This window comes from Nothobranchius furzeri, chromosome 3, assembly GCF_043380555.1.
Source record: "Nothobranchius furzeri strain GRZ-AD chromosome 3, NfurGRZ-RIMD1, whole genome shotgun sequence".
NCBI classification, from domain to species: Eukaryota; Metazoa; Chordata; class Actinopteri; order Cyprinodontiformes; family Nothobranchiidae; genus Nothobranchius; species Nothobranchius furzeri.
Genome location: NC_091743.1, coordinates 79,732,808 through 79,756,565, shown reverse-complemented (window position 1 = coordinate 79,756,565; position 23,758 = coordinate 79,732,808). Strand labels below are relative to the sequence as shown.

General features: G+C 42.4%; 1 protein-coding gene across 4 annotated transcripts in view; it reads right to left on the bottom strand.

Moving 5' to 3' along the window:
• The window catches only part of afap1 (actin filament associated protein 1), a 116,709-nt gene that overhangs the window by 48,813 nt on the left and 44,138 nt on the right, over positions 1-23,758 (bottom strand). For 2 of the 4 annotated variants that reach the window (XM_015957796.3, XM_015957798.3), the window contains exon 1: positions 19,205-19,454. The exons of the other annotated variants lie outside the window; for them this stretch is intronic. In XM_015957796.3, coding sequence (XP_015813282.1) covers positions 19,205-19,241 — 37 coding nt within the window. In that variant the 5' untranslated portion in view covers positions 19,242-19,454. Of the gene's footprint in view, positions 1-19,204; positions 19,455-23,758 lie in introns of those variants that run through there. 4 annotated transcript variants of the gene reach the window in all.

The window sequence follows — 23,758 nt, the reverse complement described above, 5'->3', positions numbered from 1 at the left end:
GTTTATTACGTTTAATTTTGATATTTATAGGTGACAACCAATGAAAACATCAAATCTGGTATCTCAGAAAATTAGAATATTCTAAAGGCCAATGAAAAAATGTTTGTTTCTCTAATGTTGGCCAACTGAAAAGAATGAACATGAAAAGAATGTGCATGTATAGCACTCAATACTTAGTCGGGGCTCCTTTTGCCTCAATAACTGCAGTAATGCGGCGTGGCATGGACTCGATCAGTCTGTGGCACTGCTCAGGTGTTATGAGAGCCCAGGTTGCTCTGATAATCGTCTTCAGCTCCTCTGCATTGTTGGGTCTAGCGTATTGCATCCTCCGCTTCACAATACCCCATAGATTTTCTATGGGGTTAAGGTCAGGCGAGTTTGCTGGCCAATCAAGGACAGGGATACCATGGTCCTTGAACCAGGTGCTGGTGGTTTTGGCACTGTGTGCAGGTGCCAAGTCCTGTTGAAAGGTGAAGTCTGCATCCCCATAAAGTTGGTCAGCAGCAGGAAGCATGAAGTGCTCTAAAACTTCCTGGTAGACGGCTGCATTGACCCTGGACCTCAGGAAACAGAGTGGGCCAACACCGGCAGATGACATGGCACCCCACACCATCACTGACGGTGGAAACTTTACACTGGACCTCATGCAACGTGGATTCTGTGCTTCTCTGCTCTTCCTCCAGACTCTGGGTCCTTGATTTCCAAAGGAAATGCAGAACTTGCTTTCATCAGAAAACATAACTTTGGACCACTCAGCATCAGTCCAGTCCTTTTTGTCCTTGGCCCAGGCGAGACGCTTCTTGCGCTGTTTCTTGTTCAAGAGTGGCTTGACACACGGAATGCGACACCTGAATCCCATGTCTTTCATGAGTCTCCTCGTGGTGGTTCTTGAAGCGCTGACTCCAGCTGCAGTCCACTCTTTGTGGATCTCCCCCACATTTTTGAATGGGTTTGTCGTCACAATTCTCTGCAGGGTGCGGTTATCCCTAGAGCTTGTACACTTTTTTCTACCACATTTTTTCCGTCCCTTCGCCTGTCTGTTAATGTGCTTGGACACAGAGCTCTGCGAACAGCCAGCTTCTTTAGCAATCACCTTTTGTGTCTTGCCCTCCTTGTGCAAGGTGTCAATGATTGTCTTTTGGACAGCTGTTAAGTCAGAAGTCTTCCCCATGATTGTGGTGCCTTCAAAACAAGACTGAGGGACCTTTTAAAGGCCTTTGCAGGTGTTTTGAGTAAATCAGCTGATTAGAGTGGCAGCAGGTGTCTTCTATATTCAGCCTTTTCAGAATATTCTAATTTTTTGAGATACCAAATTTGGAGTTTTCATTAGTTGTCACTTATGAATATCAAATTTAAATGTAATGAACATTGGAAATACATTGGTCTGTGTGCATTGCATGAATATAATGTACAAGTTTCACGTTTTGAATGGAATTACTGAAATATTTTCAACCTTTTGATGATATTCTAATTTACTGGCCAGCACCTGTAATATGTGCTTAACCATCAAAAGGACTAAGAATTCGTCCTGGGTTTAAAAGGAGGTCCATGTTTCACATCACAAACTGCCCCTTCACGCTGACTCTTCCAAGTAAACAAGGAGGAATCCTTCATGAAGCTGCTCATTCAGCTGTGTGTTGTAGTTACAGGGATCAGGAGGAGTATATAGGCAAAAAAATGTGAAATACGCACTGATATCTGGAATGGTAGCTGACCAGGAAGCACCAAACAGATCAGAAACAGAGCTGAAAGCCTGTGGCTGAACTACGTCTGTGATCAAACACCGCTATGTGTGCCTCCAAGCTTTCTGTAAACATCTGATCGTATCACAGGTGACAACACCCTGACAGAGAGCAGCTGAAGATGGAGGAATTTCACCTGACTGGATCAAAGATTACCGAACAAAAGGCCAGAGTGTACATGTTAGGGTGTGTATCAAAAACAATCTGGCGATACGAAATATATCACAACACAGGGGAGACAAGATGATGTTGTGATACTGAACGCCAGACAATAGTTGATTTTCCATCGTTATCACGAAATCTTGCTGTTCCTTCAGAATAAAAGCAGTAAAAGCTGCTGCCATGTAGGGAGTTAAAATTGCAACACACACACACACACACACACACACACACACACACACACACACACACACACACACACACACACTACAGTAAATGTTTGAATGTAAATGATCAATGAAAAAAAACACATTACTAAATATCGATTCAGTATCTTAGCAGTAAATATTGTGATATTTTGATGCACCAATATTTTCTTACATCCCTAATAAAATAAACCTGAGTAAAATATTAAGATAACTATGTGCAGCCATGTTTAATTATATGCACATCAAATAAAATTATATTGAAGCAGCTTTTGTTAGGAAGTGAAGTCCTTTAAAAGCACAATTTTCCTTTAGTCACTAAAAGTGTGTTTAGTTAATTTTACGATTGTTTGATGTTTGAAGTTCACTTCAGCCTAGTTAAATTCCAGTTTGGCACCAAAATCTAATCAAAGCTGGTTTCTACAGGCAAACCAAACCTGTTTAGGTTGTTATAATCTCCTTCAGGATTATAATCTGTCTGTTTATGATAAAAATCCTAACTAAGAACATCACAGAGAAATAGCGGAGTGAGAAGCAAACAGGAGGAGGCAGACATCCCTGCTGGCTGTAAAACATTCACTCATCCACTAGTCATGATGATACAGGTAGGGCTGGTGTCTCTGTACAGGTGCTGCACCAGAGATCCACCTTTTTTGTTGCTGAGCATTGTGTTATTACCTACTATTATTATTAGGTTTGAACATTTTAATAAATATTCAGACTTCTGCACTGCAAGCATCCATCTCCTGTCACTGTTTAAAAGTTTTAAATAGTTTATATCTCACCTCTGGTCTTCTGCAAACCTGCAGAGATTTTTCATCGGGTAAAGTAAACCGGCTCAATTCTCATCAATTCTAGGTACAATCATAATTCTAACTTTAGTAAGACCTTATAAAAAAAAACCACAACAGGTTATTTTTGTTTACCAACCTGTCAGCCTTTATTTAAGGGAAATAAGCAACAACACTAGCATCATCTACTTTTTTATACATGCTCACCTCCCAGATCTGGCCAGGAGTCAGTGACAAAGCAGAGACCGTTTCTAGCTTTGTAGAGCAACCAAATCCTCATTTTCATAGTTTGAGGAGAGGTCAGCCAACAGCTCTGAGGCTGGATATAGCAACCTCCACACATTCCTCACATAATCAGATTACCCAGCTGGGAAAAAAAGAGTGACTGAATATGCCCAAAGAAGAATAAAAGAGCCAGGGTCAAGGTGTAGAATAAGGCAGAATAGAACAGTACATGTGAATCGAACAAAAATATAAAGAGAGTTAAATAGAGTTTAAAGTCACAACCAGCAAAGTCAGTTGGGTCAACAGCGAATCAGAAGACTGGGAGATGGTTTTAATGGTTTCCACACGTTAAGAATCAGTCCAACTGACTACATATTATTTAGAGATGGCCTTCTAACCATCCTGTTTGGCAGCTGAAAGCTTCAGACCAGATCAGCACTGTGGCTTATCAGAAGATTTTTGAGCCTACAGCCGGTATGAGCACCGTTTACCAGAACCTCAGCTTTCATGAAGGTGATCCGAATGTTACTTATTGTTAGGGCTGCACAATGTATCGAAAAATTATCGTCATCGTGATAACAGGACGTGCGATAGGCCCATCGCAAAGCACGTCAAAAACGGCGATAGATGTTTGGTTCAAACATTTCCATCCGTGTCATAAATCAGCTTTTTGTAAACCAGCTCTGTTTTTTACGCGGAAGTATTATTTGACCAATCAAATGTAGCCCTTCTGATATGCGGCCAATCAGATGGGTCCGTTCACGTAATACGCCCGCCTCCTACGTAGACAGGATGGGTGGAACGCAACAACCGAACTGAGTTAGCGGCGCCGTTTCCTTGTTCGTCATGCTGGCTCAGAGCAACGAACAGACTTTGTGCTGAGGTTTCTGGATTCAGCGCTGCTTTCAAACGTGAACGTGAGTCCGCTCTGTGTCGTTAATCATTTTTACCGGGCTGACTGACACGTGCCGGTGAACCAACCCACCTTCACGTTGCTAGTGTTCCACCGGGTGGTGATGTTAGCCCCAGGCTCCGGTTAGCTTCCAGCTAAAAGGCTACAGCACTCTCCTCCCAGTCCCACCCTGCTAAAGAGGGCCTGGAAAAGTTCCCCCACACATCAAAGTGATTTTTCCTTTATGAGCTTTTATAACCTTGTTAATCAGGATAGTTGATTTGCTGCTGCACATAAACGGTCAGTCAGAAGCTCTGCTAGCCGGTTATCTTAGTTCAATTTGTTAGCTTGTTACCAGAATCATAGTTGAAGTTTCATCATCTGTGCTGCTTTTTAAGATCTAGGTAAACTTGTTCAATTTGGGGTGAAAACCAAACGTTTTCACATATTTTCCATGTAGTTTTTTTTTTTTTTTTTGCCAGTTCCTCTTCTGAAAGGTAGACAATTGTTTTTCTCTTTCCCTCAGAAAATCTTAATATTCTCCTAGTTTGGCCCAGCACAGATCACTTCCCAATTGCAGCAACAGCCTCATATCATAACTACATAAGTGGAGAAAATGCTCAGTAGCAATGAGAGAATTTGCTGTTGCATTTAAGTTATGTTAACTATTATTTAACATTTAAACTTAAATTCTGTTTTTTTTTATTTATTCTAAAAACCCTGGTAAGGGATGGTTTTCTGTTATTTGGAGCATCAGAAAAAGTTTTATGGTGGAGGTGATGTTTTAAAGTCACTGAGAAACTGCATGCATGCAGTTTGTTGTTTTGCTGCTAATACAGTAGCAGGTGCAGCTGCTAATACAGTAGCAGGTGCAGCTGCATGTTTTTGCAATAAAAATGTTATGTTGTAATGGAATTCATGCATTAGTTTTTGTTTGCTTTGAACCCAGAGCAGACGTCACACGCCAGACGACATCAACACTGCATACTTTAGTATTTGTTCATTTATCGTGAGTAATATCGATATCGCAATATTAAGCACTGTTATCGAATATCGCGGGTTTTCCTAATATCGTGCAGCCCTACTTATTGTCTAATCGTATTTGGAAAAAGTGAGGATGAAATTGGGCTGCATGGTGGTGCAGTTGGTAGTAGTGCTAGGACGTTTACGAATGAATCAAATCATTTGAACGGCTCTTCAAAGTGAAGGAGAGTTGAGTCCTTGTAGAGAACTGTTCATGTTGTCCTTCAGTAACCTTGGCGCGGCGCTCCATTAATAAAAGCCAGTCTTTTGAGCAGATCTTTGAGGTAAACGGCTCTCTTCACAGAGCTAACGGAGGTAGCAACCTAGCTACAACCCGAGTTAACTGTGCACAACACCAGAGCTTCTGAGTCAGAGATACGCCGGGCTGACCGCTGGGTAAAACCGGGTGGAACACAGAGGTCTCCGAGAGCTCCACAAGCCGGCAGCCACACAGCAGACAAGCACCGCTGCGATCTGAGATGCGCAGAGCTGCCGCTGGGGAGAACCGGGTGGAAAGGTTTCCATCCCAGAGCTCCACAAGCCGGCAGTCCATGCATCAAACAGAAGCCGCGATCAGACAGAGATGCGGGGAGGGGAGAACCGGGTGGAAAACATCGGTCTCCCGAGAGCTCCACAAGCCGATAGTCGGAACCCAGCTCCACCAACATGTTATATTTCAACCCATTTTCTAAAGTGCAGCATTATGTTAAATGCACTGGGTTTTACCCTATTACATTTAAATTTCATGGTTAAACAGTACATGTTAAAATCTAAGCTCAGCTCGGCAGTGACCTAAAATACATAAATATAATTTTACTTACCGAAAAAAATGAAGTGGAGAATCCTTGGACGCTCTATTAGTGCAATTAAGGCCCCAGCAAGTCGTTTTGTCCAACAATTGCACAAATAATATCCAAAAAAGAATTCACAAACACAGAGACTCAAAATCCCGGAACAGTTTCCAAGCCAGACCGAGGCTCTTCTGAGGCCTTTCCACGGAGCTAGCTCTGTGGTCACGTGGGTCTGATGCTCATTAATTATACAGAATTTTAGGCTTTTAACACACTTAAACAGAAGAGTGAGAAAATATCCACCCCCCTCAGAGTTGTCATGAGTGTAAACTAGATCATTTAAACAAAAAACATGTTTTGGTACCAGGCTGTAAACATGTTTATTTCTGCTGTGAAATTGGTATTTTTAACATGGGAGTCAATGAGGATTTGCTCGCTTCTGACACCAGCCCCTAGCGGATGAGGGTGGAACTGCAGTTTATTTCATTTCCGGGTTTGCCTCAATTTGAGAGCCGCATTGTGGGGGCTTGGTTCAAGCCCAGCTGTCAGCATGTTCTCCATGTGTAAATTATCAACATTTTTGTACTGTATAAAGTTGCCATCTGAAATTGATTTGACTCCAAAAGTTGCTCAGACGTAGACATAGCTGTTATAGCGAACCTGCCAACAAGCTAGGTTCTGAACGCAAGCACGGTCACGGAACAATCACCCCTCTCCTCAGCTATCCCTGGTTTCACGTCCACTGGAACCAGGAAACACACCCCACCAGAGGAAACAAGATAGTGCTAAACACCTGTCGTAATTTTTTAGGTCCAGACGTCTTTTGTTGTCCGTGACTTCAAATTTTTTTATTTTTGGGACTCTGGGTTGTCCGTAAGTGGAAGTGGTAGCAGCCGGCTGTTTCTCCTTCTCTGATATCATTGAGTGGAGAACCTCTCACACCTGCGCTGTTCTGTGGGTAAATACGTGATTGTTAATAAATGGAGGACCCAGGGATGTGGAGCGGTTCAGTGAGACCAACAACCAGATGGTCCAATAGTTGCTAATGGTTCAAACCGTGTTATTGGTGAAGGTTTCTAGACAAATGCGAGAGAATTACTATCATTCTTTTCATTTTTTTAATCTTCACAATGTATTTATAGCTATTCTATGTTAGAACGTTGTTAAGAGGCACGAAAAACTGTTTTAGGCTAATTAGTTTAGCAATTTTTTCCATTGCAGCTTTAGGGTTTTTTAGAAAGTTTCATTATAACCATCTGGTGGTTCATGAGATAAGCTGCCAAACACGTGCATTGCATGCACACACACACACACACACACACACACACACACACACACACACACACCGGTGCAAAAACATTTTCACCTGCATTGTACGGTTTCTAAATGGCCGACGAAAGTGAACCAGCAGGGATGGATCTTCGTTTGAAAAGCGCTTAATAAATAAATCTGATTGATTGATTTGACCGCTACAGGCAGACTCATCAATCATACCATCCGGTCTTTACTTATGAGGGACGACCATCAGTGGTGTTACAAGAGTCTGGCTTATGTTAACTTTTTCATCTCACTGAGAACAACTACACACACTTTACTGCCCCATACAGCTTTATGCAACCTGCATGCTCCTCCCCCACCACCGGGGTGGTCAAATCTATGTAAGGAGTGTGTTTGTCATTAAAAACCTAAAGTAAGCTTGGAAAACAAGGTGGAGCGAGGAAGGACCACCATCCAACTATGCCGCAGGGAAAGAACAATAACAGGAACCACCCACACCTTTCCTTCAGTAAAAAATGAAAATCTCCTCACATTCTACTCGTCAGTCATTCATCCATCTTGTTCGTTTCTTTCCTTCCCTTCATTGTGCTCAGTGTGAAATGTGAAACAGACATTTTGGAAAGTTTTCCGACTCGCCAACATCTTTAACATGAACTTGTTTCCAGCTTTAGCTTTCCCTTTCAGCCACATGTGCTGTGTCAACAGGAGATGCTAATTAGGGGTGGGTGGTATAAACGGTATACGGTAGAAATGATATTCATTTGGCCAACGGTAGAGATTCTGACAATACTGACCTAACGCGATAGCGCATGTTGATGTCGTCAAGCTGCGCCTGCTGTGGCTGAAAGCATGGAGCCTGGAGAGGAGGAGGATATTCTTGTAAAGAAGTCCGGTGCAGCTGCTGTCATATGGACCTGGTTTGTGATTGAGGAGTCAGATATGGAGCAGAAAAATATAATCTGCAAAGTATGCAAGAAGGGAGCTTTAGCGAAGAGAGGGAATACATCCAATTTGTTTTACCACCTTAAAACAAAGCACATTTGTGCGGAAGTTGTGCAGCAGATGCCTACAAACATCCTATTTCCACGAGGATCATTCTGGGGAACTGGTGGCTCAAGGATTAAAGGAAGCGCTGGAAGCATGGGGACTTAAATTAGAGTTCCAAGTCTGCATAACCAACGACAATCACAGGGGCTAATATTGTAAAAGCAGTGGAGCTGAACGACTGTACAAGAGAGCAGTGCTTCGTGTGTGTGTGTGTGTGTGTGTGTGTGTGTGTGTGTGTGTGTGTGTGTGTGTGTGTGTGTGTGTGTGTGTGTGTGTGTGTGTGTGTGTGTGTGTGTGTGTGTGTGTGTGTCCCCTCCAGCTACACTGGCTAATATTAATTCTTTATATTATTGAAGAAAGGCTCGGCTTAGCAAAGATGGAGGCTCTCCTACAATACAGAAGTTGTGACTGACAGCTGACACGCCATCCTAAACCTTGGGGATGCGATGTGGTCTGGCTGTTTGGTGAGTTTTTAAGCTGAGACACACACACTCACATTGCTGAAGAATCCTTAATGTATCATCCAATTTGCATTCTCACATTAATTCAGAAGCAGTTGCTCTAGCCGAGTTCAGACCAGACTTTACTCCTAACCAGGGATTTTCCTTACAAACCACCGTTATCGTCACAGAGCCATGGCTCTCCTGTAAATCTGCATTGGTTTACTTACTAACTGGGCCATAAAATCACCAAGTAGCAACAAGTAGCCACAGCTACAGTCTGATGAGGCCAAAGATCCACTTTATAGTAAAGAACACAACAGGATGAATATCTAGGCTGAATTGTTTTAAACGTTCACTAACAGAACGAGTCTAGACGAGCTTCAAGAAACATCAGTGTCAGCTACCTTTAGTCACGCCTGTAAATTTTCAGAAAATGAAACAAAAAGGATATCTCAAATGTTGCTACCTCAGCTTTTATGGCAGGCAGGATGAACTTCAGTTATAATTAAACGGAAAGTCCCCGTTTGCTTTGAAAAAGCACGCCAGAGACCCATTTCTACTGGATTTGTGAAGAAGGCTTTTAGGATGCTTAAAAGTTCAGCAGCACCAGGATCACCTGTAGCGGTGGGATGCTCGTGGACAGCAAGGAGGGAAGGCTTTTGGATCTGGATGCAGCTCCAATTAGCTGTTTAAATAAGACACCATGATGGCAAACCAGTGTAATACTGCCGCCACGATGCGTCTTAGGAAAGCACTGTGGCGGCATGGCAATGCAGCAATTTGGCAGCTTTCACACCACCAAGCTTCGTGATAATATTACTGCAACGCCAGACTTGTGAATGAAGATTACGCCTTGGTGCAACTGAGGGTGGTGTCATGATCACATGTGGAATTACCGCCGAGCCCCAGCTGGCAAATACATTGAAAATGAAAGTAAACATGGGCAGTAATGATGGTAAACCAGAGCAATACAGCGATCCTGGAGCTTCCGCCGTTGGAGCAGGAGCTCAGATCACCTGAACGTTCACAGGGACTCTGAGGGGCAGACACCTGATCAGGCTTGTGAAAAAAAAACCTGAAAGGAGAGCAGCTTCAATCTTGATAAAGAGCAAGTTGTGTCCAAGATAAAAGGAAGTCCATGACAGAGACCACCCCCACACCCCCTTTTTGCCACCATTGCGTAATTGTCTGCAAAAGGCACATGGTCGTTTTGGTCGTGTATTAACATTCACTATTGGTGCATTCACATCTGGGTCAGCCCAGACCAGTCCGCCCCCGCGCAGCCAGGTTGTATTCACACAGCCCTCATCTGCATGTGGGCGGGGTCAAAGACGTGCGAAGAAGTTTGTGGCGTCTTCCCTAAACTGGTAAAAAAGGCGGCCGTGAGCAGAGCTGGTTTTGGAGACTCTGATATGAAGCACACAGGTTCCTACTCTCACTGAGCAGCAGTCTGTCCTCTCGCTTCCGTGGCTGGAGCGGCAGGTCCAAGCTGCAGTCAGAGAAGATGTTTCCCTCACTGCCTCCAGACTGATAACGAATCAGGAGGGAAGCTGCCAACGGCTGGTTCTACCCACTAATTGGAGGCACCTTCTTCCTTACCCGGCCAATCGGTCGATAGTGGGTGAAAGACAATTTTTATAAAATAAAATATAAAGTAGCAGGGTCAGCACAGAAGTCAAACAGGGTCAGCACAGAAGTCAAACAACAACAAAAAATGTGAAATTCAGCATATTTTCTTGTATTGTGGCTTTAACAGCTGCAGCCCAATGAGATACTTGATTTCTAACATACTTGCGTCTAAGGCAGACCCCTCTAGTACCCCCCCCCCCCCCCCCCCCCCCCCAGAAGTCAGGGCAACTTCAGATGAATGCCCCATCATCCTAACAATGTGGTTTAGGAAAACTGAACTCCACTGCGGCGAGTCCTCCAGTGCAACAGTGGTTTTTGTTAATTGGTGTAAGATTATGGTTTGGCATCATTATGGTCATGGCCTCCAATGAGCCACCAAAAACTAAACAGAACCCTGCTGCAAGACATTAATTTGGACAATAATCACAGGAAGACCAACAAGGAGGCCAATGGGGGTTTCCTCAGAACAGTCTTCTTGGGGCTTTTGGAAAGTTTGGTATTCAAATGCAAACCAAAAAAACCAAAAAATTCTCTATATAAATGTGCAAAAATGTCTGGAAAATTTTTGAATTTTGTTTAGATTCATAAACAAAAGCCCAACTCCACAACCCTTGCAGTGGACGTTTTATTTCCTCAGACATTTGGACTGAAATGCTAGTGAAAGGCTTTGAAAGTGGCATAAAATCACAGGTCATAAACCTTTCATAAAGCTCGGCCTTGGATGAGCACCGGGTGAGAGAGAGTTACAACCAGATCACAGAAGGGGCGATGCTGCATTAGTTTATGATGAAAGACGAGCCGCCTGGCTCTCGCCTCATTTCTTAGGTCTGTAATTATGAGGTTTGTGATTCGTTCCCCCCCCCTCTCATTCCATGGGCATGCCAAGTGAACATTACAGAGCGGGGACTGATTGCTATCGGACAGTACAGGTGGTTTACCGTATGAGCAGATGTTCCTTGGAACACAAACACACATCTGCAAAACTCTAATCCGGAGAAACGCAGGAAAGGCAAAAGATTAGAGATACGGAGGGAAAGGCGGCGGCTGCTAGGAGAAGAGTCTCTTCCAAAATCAGGTTAAGACAGATTCAAGGACCAAAAAGATGATGCTCCATTTAGTATCTCTTTTAAAAAGATAATTAGAAGGTTCTGAGATGAAAGATGGGGTGCAGGGATGAGAGGAGCTCCCACTTTGGGTTTGTATCTTCTGGTGGGAATGGAGGGAATGTGGTTTTTCCTAACTCAACCAGAAATAGCAGCACTCTGAACATGACAAAAATATTCTATTTAGTGGCTTTGTGTAAATTGGAAGCACTTCAGAAAACCACTGATTTGAAGCTTGATTTTACACGACAACAGGGTTTAACTGCTTTTTATTTTACTGAAATGTTGCTAAACAGACCAATAGAGGTAAATTAGGATCATAAAAAGATTTAATTAAGCAGCGAAAGTCTCTCTTCCATGAATAATGTCATATTTCTCTCAAATGCAAAGTCTTAACTTTGAAAGATGAAATGTTACATTTTCTATTAACAAGAGAAACAATTCCCAGAGGAACGTGCCGTAATCGCCTGGCGCTCGAACTTCTGTAGTTGGCTTAACCGAAATGCTACAGTATTTCCCAGAGGAAGCACAATTCTTTCTTCAGGATTATTCTTCAGTATTGCTCATATTTACCTGGAACTCTGTTAGTCAATAGTACAGTGGCTAGCCCGTAGACATCTATACGTAGATGCCCCAGTGCATGCTTTACAGCTGAGCAACACATCGAAAATGTATCATTATCAAAATTTCCGACTCTTATCGAGATTATTTTTCCCAAGTCAAAAAATTTGATAAGAAATAAATGAAAAGCTGTGTGTAGGTTGGCAACGTTCGTCTCCTTTTAAGAAGCTGTACCACCTTGAGTCACGTAAAAATGTGACTCAACGTGATACATATGACAGCTCCATCTAGTGGACAACTTTTGTTTCTGCACATACCTGTACTTATTGTCCATTTCTTGTTATCAAGGTGAAATCCTCAATTTATCATGATATAGATTTTAGGCCATATCGCTTAGCCCTAACGTGCTGAGAGTGATCCAGCACGTAATGAGGCATCTACGTATACGTGTTTATGGGCTAGCCAACATGCTAGTGTGCTTGCAGCACACAAATCCAGCACGTCTTAGAGATTGAACACAGCTGATTTGTTTGATTTAGTGACAAACCGCTCCTGTAGACACTGGTGAAGGTTGGGGAGACATTTCAGCATTTAGATTAAAGGGAAACTAAGTGTGATTTTTCATATTGTGTTTGTAGAGTAACTTGCGTGATCAACCAGCACTATGAATCTTTCCTTCTGGTCACATTATTCCTCCTCTCAGGATTTTGGTTATATTATTTAACAGAAACTGTTAATAGTAATGTGGCTAGCTCACAAGAAAGAGATTGAGTGTGCTACCAGCCCATTTCCTACATATTTTAGATCGAGAACCCCGCTGATTTGTTTGATGTAGTCACGAACCGCTCCTGTAGATAATAAAGAAGGCTGAGGAGACATCTCAGCTGTTCGATTAAGAGGAACGCACGACGAGGAGGAGAGTAGTTTTATTTTTATTTTTTTGAATCTAAATAAAAAATATTTTATCATTAAATACGATTGTTGATCTTTTTAAAATATGTTCACTACAAGTCATCCAGTCAAGATGGTGGAGTTTCTGTTTACACTAAAATGCAGGACACTTACAGATTCCCTCCTTAACAGCTGCAAGAACGGCAGAAGAAGAAGAGTATTCCAGAAGTACACTCTTCATACACAAATGTAGCGTGAGTTTTAGCTGATCTTAGATTCTAAATAATATCATTGCTGCTTTAGATACCTCAGAATACCTGCTGCCCAACCCTCCTCGTCTGAAATTATAACTACCCAATGGGCCAAAAATTACCAACGTGACCATTAACACCAAACCTTTACTGGTCTATTAAAATTGAAAACCTTTTGAGACAGAACTCCAAACGTAAAAGCCTGGTTGTGAAATGAGTCTGCTAATTTAATAAGCAGGCTCGGGCTCCTCAGGGATGTGACTGATCTCACCACACGACTCTTATCCTCTCCCTGTGTTTTGCCAGATCAACATGGACAGAAGAGGGAAGGCCCAAAAACCTGTGATTAGCTGAACCAAAATGTAAGTCTTTCTTCCCAGACACCAGCTCACTGCCAGGCTGGTTTCAGAGGAATGGAGGGAGAAACTAAAGATCAATTTCTCATCTTTTCTCTCCCCTCCTGGGGTGCGTTACCCCTCCCAACAACCCAAAACAAGGGAGCCCAGACTTCTGACAGATGAACACTTTTAAACTACATTAATTTTGGGGCAAAGAAGGAAAGACACTCCCACTTCTAAAGCAGAAACAAACGGGCCAGGAGCACCAGAACCCTGACACCGTGTTCCCACCCTGCCCACATCACACACACTCATATTAATTGCTCGTCAAGCTCTGGGTTTCTGTAAGGCAAGCTGAAATAGCAGGTCCAATAAACACTTTCACACCCACGTCCATGTCCCCTAAAACAGCAGAGCTCTTTAAACGGAGCTCACTAAAACCATTCAGACTTTCTTGATGTACAGTAGCTGACTGTGTCCCCCAGTAACCAGGGCTGGGACAAAGGACAAATCGATGCTGCATTTTCCAAACAGAGAATGAGTACGAGTGCTCACAAATGAGAACTTTCTGATACCAAAGACAAAGAAAGTCCATTGACCCGAGTCATGATAAATTTCTGGATTATTTTGAGCAATTTTTTTAAATTTTTTACAAGCTGTTTTTTGGGGGCTTATGAATTATTCTTGTGGATGAGACAAAAACTACCATGTCGACATCAACTCAGCATCTTCCTTGCAACACTACAATATAATATAATATAATATAATATAATATAATATAATGTGCATTATTATATAATGCATATTACATTAACTTGATAAAGTATATATACACATATATACATATACATATATACATATATATACACATATATACACACATATATATACACATATATACACACACATATATACACATATATATATATATATATATATATATATATATATATATATATATACATATATATACAAGGGGTTGTATGAACTAGTCGACTAGTCGACTTCACTGCTCTGTAGTGACTTTTTATGCCTTTCAGCGACTAGTCGCTGTCACGTGATAATGAGCGACAAGATGCAGTCCTCGGAAAAGACAGCAGGTGACAAGCCCCTGTGCATCGGGAGGCAACGCACTGTGCCAGAGCTCGGTACTGATGCCCGCCGTAAAACGGACATTTAACCAAATTGTGACGTTCATCCTCTTGCAATTTAACCTTCCCCTCACCCCCATCCTAATCTTAACCAGCGTGAGCATGCAAAGCTCTGATTGTTGACGCGCTCCAGACATCTGCGTCCTGAGCACGGCCACAGTAACATCAAATTAGTTGTCGCCACCTCAAAAACAAATTTAACACGCGATTGTTCATGTCGGCTCATTTCCTTTGATGTTTTCTGTCTTATTTGGGCCTGATGTGTTTCGCTGCTGTGGAGCGGGGCGCATCACCTGTTTTGTCCTCCAATAACTTCACCTCACTAATGCAGTCGGCGAGCAGCGTGCACTCCACTGTTTTTGCAGTCGGTAGATCTTTTAGAACTGCAGTTCAAAGGTAACTCATGAGGTGAATATATATGAACCCAGGTAGCAGTTTTTCTTTAGGATTGAGAGGAGATGCAGGAAGATAATAAACAGGCAGGACAGAAAAATAGTCAAATAAAAACAAGTTAGTTTTTGTACCTGCTGGTTGCAACAAACAGACACCATTGAAGGTAATCAGAAGTGAGGAACAGAAAATGAAATAATTATTTTAATGTTTAGAGCAGCAGGAACTCTGAGAGGCAGCAGGCGCACTGAGCATGGGGAGGGGGAGAGAGCTGAAGTGGAGCAGTATAGAAGCAGAAACTACCATTGTTAAAAGAGATGTGTTTAACTTTGAAAATGTGGGCGCAATTTTAATTGTCAAAAACTCCAGCGACCACCCCACCCACCCCACCCCGGCGCCGCTTCAGGTGTATGACGTCATCAACGACTAGTCAAAGTCGACTCGATTTTCATTAACTTGACAGTTGACTTTAAAAAAAATTAAGTTGTGCAGCCCCTAATAAATACACATACATACATATATACACACATACATATACATATATATATATATACACATATACATATATATATATATATATACATATATATATATATACATATACATATATATACATATACACATATATATATATATATATATACATATACACATATATATATATATATATATACACATATACATATATATATATATACATATACATATATATATATATATATACATATATATATATATATATATATATATATATATGTGTATATATATGTATATGTGTATATATATATATATATATATATATATATATATATATATATATATATATATATATATATATATATGACAGCAGCAACTCTGAGAGGCTGCAGGAGCACCAGTGAGATTGCGGCCGCTGCGCAGGGGGAGGGCTGAAGCAAGATGCAGAAACTACCGTTGTTAGAACAGATGTGTTTAACTTTGAAAATGTGGGCGCAATTTTAATTGTCAACTCCAGCGAACCAACTGACATACAATTTTTTTACTTGTAGGGCATGTTGTGATCTATAGGCGAAACCGGAGTACCCGCAGGAAACCCACGCATGCATGGGGAGAACATGCAACTCCACACACAAAAGCCACAGCAGAGTTTCGAACCTGCAGTCTTCTTGCTGCGAGGCAACAGTGCTAACAACTGCACCACCATGCAGCATGTCTGTAATAACATGGTTACTACAGACATGCTGCTGATAAATGTTGTTGACGGACAGGGAATTCAAGAAGTGACAAAGGACATTGAGTGGGGGTACAATTTCCCTTCTAGAACAACCATAACCATTAATCTTTGATTAAGGAATATGATTTGCTTTTTTTCTTTATATGAGATAGAAGATAGCATTTTATGTTACTTATACAGTAGATGGAACCTATTCAGAGGGAAATTCAGCTTTTCTGAAAAATTGCAGCTTATCAATTAATCGATCATCAATCGATGAGATGAAACAACTATTGATTAATGAGTTACTCAATAATTTGCATTCCTATGTCGAACCACACAAAATTCAAAGTAACGTTCGAAGTCTCATAAAACCAACACAACAGAGTCATCTTAAATTATTTTTACATAGACAAGGGTTCAGTTATTGCTCACCAATAAAATAGTCCCCAGAGTCTCAGTCAGGACTTGCCTTCACAACACTTTGTTGAGTTGAGCAAAATCCCACAACAATAAGCTACTAACACTCGTCAATTACGCTGGATTGCTCTGGATTCTGCATGCTTACAAACCGGTTTTATTCAGCTAACAATAGTTCGGCCAAACCCAAAACACTATCCAACACATGCTCATATGACACTGAGCTAGGACTGCAACAACACTGCACAAAGGAGGTCTGCAAGTGCCCCTGACCAAATGCTGGGTCACTCGACACCCTGCAGCTGCCAACACTGGTTCTGTTATTATAGAACCTCTCTTAACGGCCATGGGCGGAAACTAAAATGCAGATGACGGACAGCTGTCACATCATTCCAAGCTTGTGTTGGGTAACCGGAGACTGAACTGTGGACATAACCTGACATCCCCTGGATGGTCAACCACTGTCAAACAGGCCATTGCTTCAAAAAAACTCTATTGTTTTAATAGTCAGAGTGGATGGACCTTCACCAGAATAAACCTGATAGAGATCAACTGTTCACAAAGGCTACAACTGAACTACTTTTATTCTGCTCCTGGCAGAAAGTCTACAAGGTCTAGGTCAGACGAGGACAGAGTCATCCAGATAGTTTAGATTACTGGGTAAAAAAGGATGAGCTTACTTCCTTGAGCAAGATCAGGGATTCAACAAAATTGTGTATTTGATTCTTTTTTCTTCCATAAATAAAAAATATTTAGTGATTTCAGACCATTCTAACTTTGTAGTGACTCCATCCCTCATTTGCTCTTTTGACAATAAATCTACACCCTCAAATTACTGCTGAGACCAGTAAACCAGCCATCCAGACAGACAGCATAGAATAATGACTGCAATTTGTGATTTTGTTTTAATTATTTTTGGTTTATTCAGTCAAATTTGGAGATTATTCTGGTGACACTTATGTTTTGCCCCCAAAACCATTTATAGGTTTGACAGAATGTTCAGGCTGGGTCTAGAGTCAAGACGATAGCTAAGCTGCTGTTGTCTTTCCAATGACTGATTGCAAAAAAAAAAATCTTCAGAACAGCATCTCTGAAGCCCAACGGCTGCTCCAGATGGACTTCAGCAGCAGAGGACCACACCAAGCGTCTCTCCTGTCAGCTAAGAACCGGAACCTGAAGATACAACTCACACAGGATCACCAGATCTGGACAATAGGAATCTGGAAAATGTTTCCTGGTCTGATGAGTCTGGATTCAGATGGTCGGGTCAGAATTTGGAGGCAACAGCATTTATAGAATGGATCCATTCTGCCTTGAGTAACTGGTTCAGGCTGCTGCTGGAAGTGTAATGATGTGGGGGAGATGTTCATGGCCCAGTTAGGACCCCAGATGGGTCTTTTCCAACATCATTACTCAGTGCAACTCTGAATGGTTCGATTCAGTTTGACGGCCTTTACCAACACCACGGGTCAGTATTTTAATCCAACTTTTCAGGACCTGTTTTAGTGAGGTTCCTAGAGTGCTGAACTGTGCTGAAAATCTGACGTAAACTAGCTGTTGGTCACTGATTGGCAAAGAGGATGGAGTCACTGGATGTGTCACTATGGCAACTCACGGTCATCTCAACAATGTAGCTAGTTTTTGGTGAACAAGTCGGCTGAAGTCAGATCACCTGAACCACACCTACTCAAGTATTGTTGCCAACCAAGTCCATCCCTTTATGACCGCAGTGGACCCATCTTCTGATGGCTACATCCTGCAGAATAATGCACTGTCAAAAAGCTCACATCATCCCCAACTGGTTTCTTAAACATGACAATGACACTGGACTCCAATTGGCTACAGTCACCAGACCCTAGTCCAGTCCAGTGCCTTTTGGATTTGGTGGAACAGGAGATTCGCATAATGAATGAAGCTGTGTTTTATTGTCATGTCAGCATGGGCCAGAACCTCTGAGAAAGGTTTACAGGACCTTTTGGCATCAAAGGCACCAATAATTAGAGTTTTCAGAATATAAAATGGTCCAGTGTAGTTTTAGCAAGGCTTTCCACAAAAGCAGTGATAGGTTTAGATCAACAGCCTTGCAGAGCTGCTTCCATCTGGCAGACAATACAGAAGTCGTCAAACCAAAGCTAGCCACCACTAATGCAGCGTCTTGCTCCAAACCATTTCCATTCTAAACATCTGACCTGCACCAGGTGTTACTTATTGTGTCTGACATGTTTTTGTTTTGTTGTTTTGGGGCAATATTTGTGTATAATTGTTCTGGGGGCGTTTTACGCATTTGGCAATTAAATATTCGTCTAGTTACATCAGGAGCAGTTATGACATTTCAGCCAAAAAGATTCTCCTCTATGATGGGAAGAAAAGGTGCTTGTAATAAATGTAAAGCAGCATTCCCACCTTAAACACTCCAGCATTCCCACCACTAACCTTCCTCTCTAACTTTCATACCTACAACCCTAGGGGCTCCTTTCAACGTGTGCGCGTGCGTTGGAGCAGGAGGGCGCGCGCTCATTAAAAAAAAGTGCAACAGCGCTTGTTCAGGGTGATAAATTCAACAGTCAAGTGTAAAACAGGTACCATCCGGACCACTTACAACCTTTAAGAGGTTAGAAGAGTTCCTGGTGGAGGTTTGATTCTCTGGCCATGAGAAGAAAAGCCCCGGATGAGCCACTCACCCCTGCTGGAAGCGAACAAAACGGGCTCGCTCCTCATCACGAAGTCACGTTCATCTAATCCACACCACAACGCAATCAGGAGCAGACGCGCTGCCCAGCGGCTCCTCTGCAGCAGTTAAATATCCAAAGGTGAAGAAGTTTAAGGTTTTGGCTCCCTTTACTCCGTCTTTCTCCCCGAATCGGCCACTGCTGCTTCCTCCCTCTCAAACCTTTTCCTCCGGATCCTTCTGATCCCTCCCTCCTCCTGGTCTCCCCCTCTCCCTCTCCCTCCTCCCATCTCTCCCCTTTCAAACGTCTCTCCCACAAACTGCCTGCAAGGATTAAGGGAGCAAACAGCTGCCACTGGGCAGCAGTATTAGGTAACATAGACTAAATGTATTAAAATTATAGCATCTGATAGAAAAGCTCACTTATAAATTTAACATGACTGCATTCAACTTCTCATTTTCATATTTTTTAAACTTTGAAGATAAAAAGGTGTTTTAATAAATATCCTCTGTTTAACATCTACTGACATCTAATGGTCATAATGAAGTCCAACTGAAAGCCACTGATTGGCTATGATCGTGCCAAACTCCACCCATTTATGGGTAAAAACAAAAGGAGGCGGAGATTAACTGCTATGAATGTAGTGGCTCTGGGACCAGTTTCCTTGAGATGGGTTGGACTTTCTACCATTCTGGAGTTGCTCCCACTGAGAGGTGCCGAACAGGGGTGAGCATACTAGTTGCCCCCCATCTTGGTGCCTGTACGTTGGGGTTTACCCCAGTGAATGAGAGGGTAGCCTCCCTCTGCCTATGTGTGGGATGATGGGTTCTGACTGTGGTCTGTGCTTATGCACCAAACTACAGTTCAGACTACCCACCCTTTTTGGAGACCTTGGAGGGGGTGCTGGAGAGCACTCCTTCCAGTGACTCCCTCATTCTGCTGGGGGACTTTAATGCTCACGTGGGCAACGACAGTAAGACCTGGAGAGGTGTGGTTGGGAGGAACGCTCCCCTGATCTGAATTCGAGTGGTGTTTTGTTTTGGACTTCTGTGCCAGTCATGGATTGTCCATAATGAACACCATGTTCAGACATAAAGATGTCCATCTGTGCTTTTGGCACCAGGATACCTTAGGCTGCAGCTCGATGATCGACTTTGTTGTTGTTTCATCTGACCTGCGGCTGCATGTCTTGGACACTCGGGTGAAGAGAGGGGCGGAGCTGTCAACTGACCACTACCTGGTGGTGAATTGTCTCAGATGGTGGGGAAGGATGCTGGTCAGACCAGGCAGGCCCAAACGTATCACGAGGGTCTGGCAGAGTCTCCTGTCAGAAGGAGCTTCAATTCCCACCTCCGACAGAACTTCCAAAATGTTCTGGGGGAGGCGGGGTACATTGAGTGTGAATGGACCCTGTTCCGTGCCTCCATTGTTGAGGCAGCTGACCCGAGCTGTGGTCGCAGGATCGTCGGTGCCTGTCGTGGTGGCGGCCCCTGGGCCCGCGGGGGGGGATGGTGCCTATCTCCAGTGGTCAATGGGCAATCAGGCGGGGTACACCCTGGACAGAGAGCCAGTCCATCGCAGGGCAACACAGGGACACACAGGACAGACAATCACGCGCACACACACCTAAGGGCAATTTAGACAGACCAATTAACCTAAAAGGCATGTTTTTGGACTGTTGGAGGAAGCTGGAGTACCCGGAAAGAACCCAAGCATGCACAGCAAGAACATGCAAACTCCATGCAGAAGGATCCCAGGCCGGGAAGCGAACCCAGGACCTTCTTGCTGCAAGGCAACAGCTCTAACCACTGCGCCACTGCACAGCCCCAGAATGGCAGATTGTCAAACCTTATTTCCAAAAAGAATAATTCCTGTACTGCATTCATAGCATATTTGTCTAAAAGGGAGTATTTCCTTTAGTTTGTTCCACTGGCTGTTTATTAACTGGCCTTCCTATGTTACAGTCACATTGGGGCAGCAGTAGCTCAAGAGGTAGAGCGGGTTGACCAGTGATGGGAGGATTGTGGGATTAAACCCAGTTCCCGCCAGGGTACTCCACCGTCGTGTCCTTGGGTAACACACTTCACCTGACCTGCTTGTGTTGTGGTGGTGGTCGGGTGGGCCGATGGTGCTAAACTGCAGCCTCGCCTCTGTCAGACCAACCCAGGGCGACCGAAGCTACATAGTAGCTCACCATCACCAGTGTGTGAATAATGCAAAGTTTTGAGTGTCTAGAAAAACATTATAAAAATGAAATCTATTATTATTATTATTATTATTATTATTATTATTATTGTTGTTGTTGTTGTTGTTGTTATAATAATAATAATAATAATAATAAAGACAAATAATACATGTCACTGAAAGGATGAAACACAATAGATGATCATAAAAACATCTGGACCTTGCAGAGTCTTCAAGAACGTTGGATAAATGAGTTGCAAAATTCATTTTATTAAGTTCAAAAATAGTTGTTTAATCTACAGAGCACTTAATGGACTAGCTCCACCTCCACTTTCCGCATACATAAAATTAAGACCAGACAAAGGCTATGGTACTAGAGCCTCCACTAGAGGAGACCTTCAGATCCCCTACAGGAAAACGACGTTCGGACAAATGGTATTGTCCATTAGGGGGTCAATTTTGAAACAACATCCAAGCGAATATCAGAGTTTCCCACTTATAGCACCTTTAAAAAGCACCTCGAACTACATCTTGACGGTTCCCAGTCATGTTTGCATCTTTTGTTATTCCTATTTTTTTTTTGTCTATTTTAATGGAATGTTTCTGTCTGACTGTTTTTAAAATGTATAGTGTTACTTGTTTTACTTAGTTATCTTGTTGACGGACTACAGATGCAAATTAGCAACTATGCTATAATCTGGCCCATTTACGATCGATACAATGTATTTGATTGTTTATTAATGTGCATTGTCCTGAATAAAGAATTGAATTGAATCTGAAGCATTGACTGAAAAAAATTCACTGAACTCCAAGAACGAATACATTATAGAATTGTTTTTAACAGCAAAAGGCTTGCTACAGCATTTCTATTTGATTTATGTCTGTAACAAACCCTGGAGTGGAATCCAGAAATCCTTCTCCCAAGCAACCATTCAGTTCCTCCTGGGGAACTTCATGGTGTTCCCAATTCAGAAACAATAGTCCCATTTCCACTATCAGAATTTCCAGGCAACTATACCACACCTCCATGGTAAGTACTGTATGTATCTCTGTTTCACCAGGCCAACCAAAAATGATCAGTTAGGCCATTTCAGCCACATTGATGCTACTTTAAAATAACTGTTTCTAAGCTCCTAATGTTGAAGATGCAGCAGGAATACCTCCTGTAATGCATGCTGCTTAGGTCTCACCCAGAGCACCATGAAAAACTTTGCTTTTTATTCATGATTTCGATCTAATGATCAAAACGAACAAAGCAAATCAAAGCAATGTTCTAGGGTCTCATTTATAAAACATTGTGTAGAATCCTTACTAAAACCGTACTTAAGCTCAGCAAAAAAAATGTACTCATGCCAAGTAGGTTTGTGATCTATAAAACATGGAGTATGCACAGCTGCACGCAATCTCCGCTTTATAAATCAGAAACTATCTAGAAAGGTTCTCAGCTGTTTTTGATCACATCCCGCCCTCAACATGCCCACTTTCTGCCATAAATGGTCAATGCAAAGTGCCTTGTGGATCTCATGCATATACATAATTTGGCTCATTGCAGCGCTCCACCATTAACAATGGTGACCGTAGATCAAGGAAGCGCTATTTCACCGAAGCAGGAATTGAGGTACTTGTGGGTGAGGTGGAGAAATGAAAGCAAATGCTTTTGCAAAACAAATAAGAGAAAATCCACGGAGTGCCACAGCCTTGCTGAAGCCGTCAATGCTGAGTTCTTCAGAGAGATCTGTGGCTGATATAAAAAAAATGGTCCGATCCCCAGACTCCCGGGTGAGACTCACGTGCTCTAACCAGTCAGCTAAAAGGAGATCTTCTTTGACCAAGTAGCCAGGGTGCATGACCAATCAGGTCACAGTGACAGGACACACACTGTCACAGACTCATAACATTCTGTCTCAATCTGCCCCCCTGCTTATATTCTGCATTCTGTGTGTGTGTGTGTGTGTGTGTGTGTGTGTGTGTGTGTGTGTGTGTGTGTGTGTACGTGTGCGTGTGCGTGTGTGTGTGCGTGTGTGTGTCTGAGCCAAACTGGAATCTCCAACTGCTGGATGTGAACTTGGCTCTGTTGTTTAAAAGTCAACAGTGACCTCAGTGTTTGGCTCTGTGAATGCTATTAAATCTAATAGAGATTAAGATACTTTAATAACTGTGTCTCTCCTTGCCTTGGTCAGATATCAACCTGTCATGTTATTCATACACTCGTAGAGACAAAACACACACTTTTCAGGCCAGCATCTCTCTGACTATGACAGGTAGAAACACATTGTGAACAATGTTAGAAAAATAGTTACCAAATTTTTTGGAATAGTAAATCACTCTCGCATTTTTTGTGTAAAATTTGCAAGAGAAACATTCAGAAAAATAGTCAACACG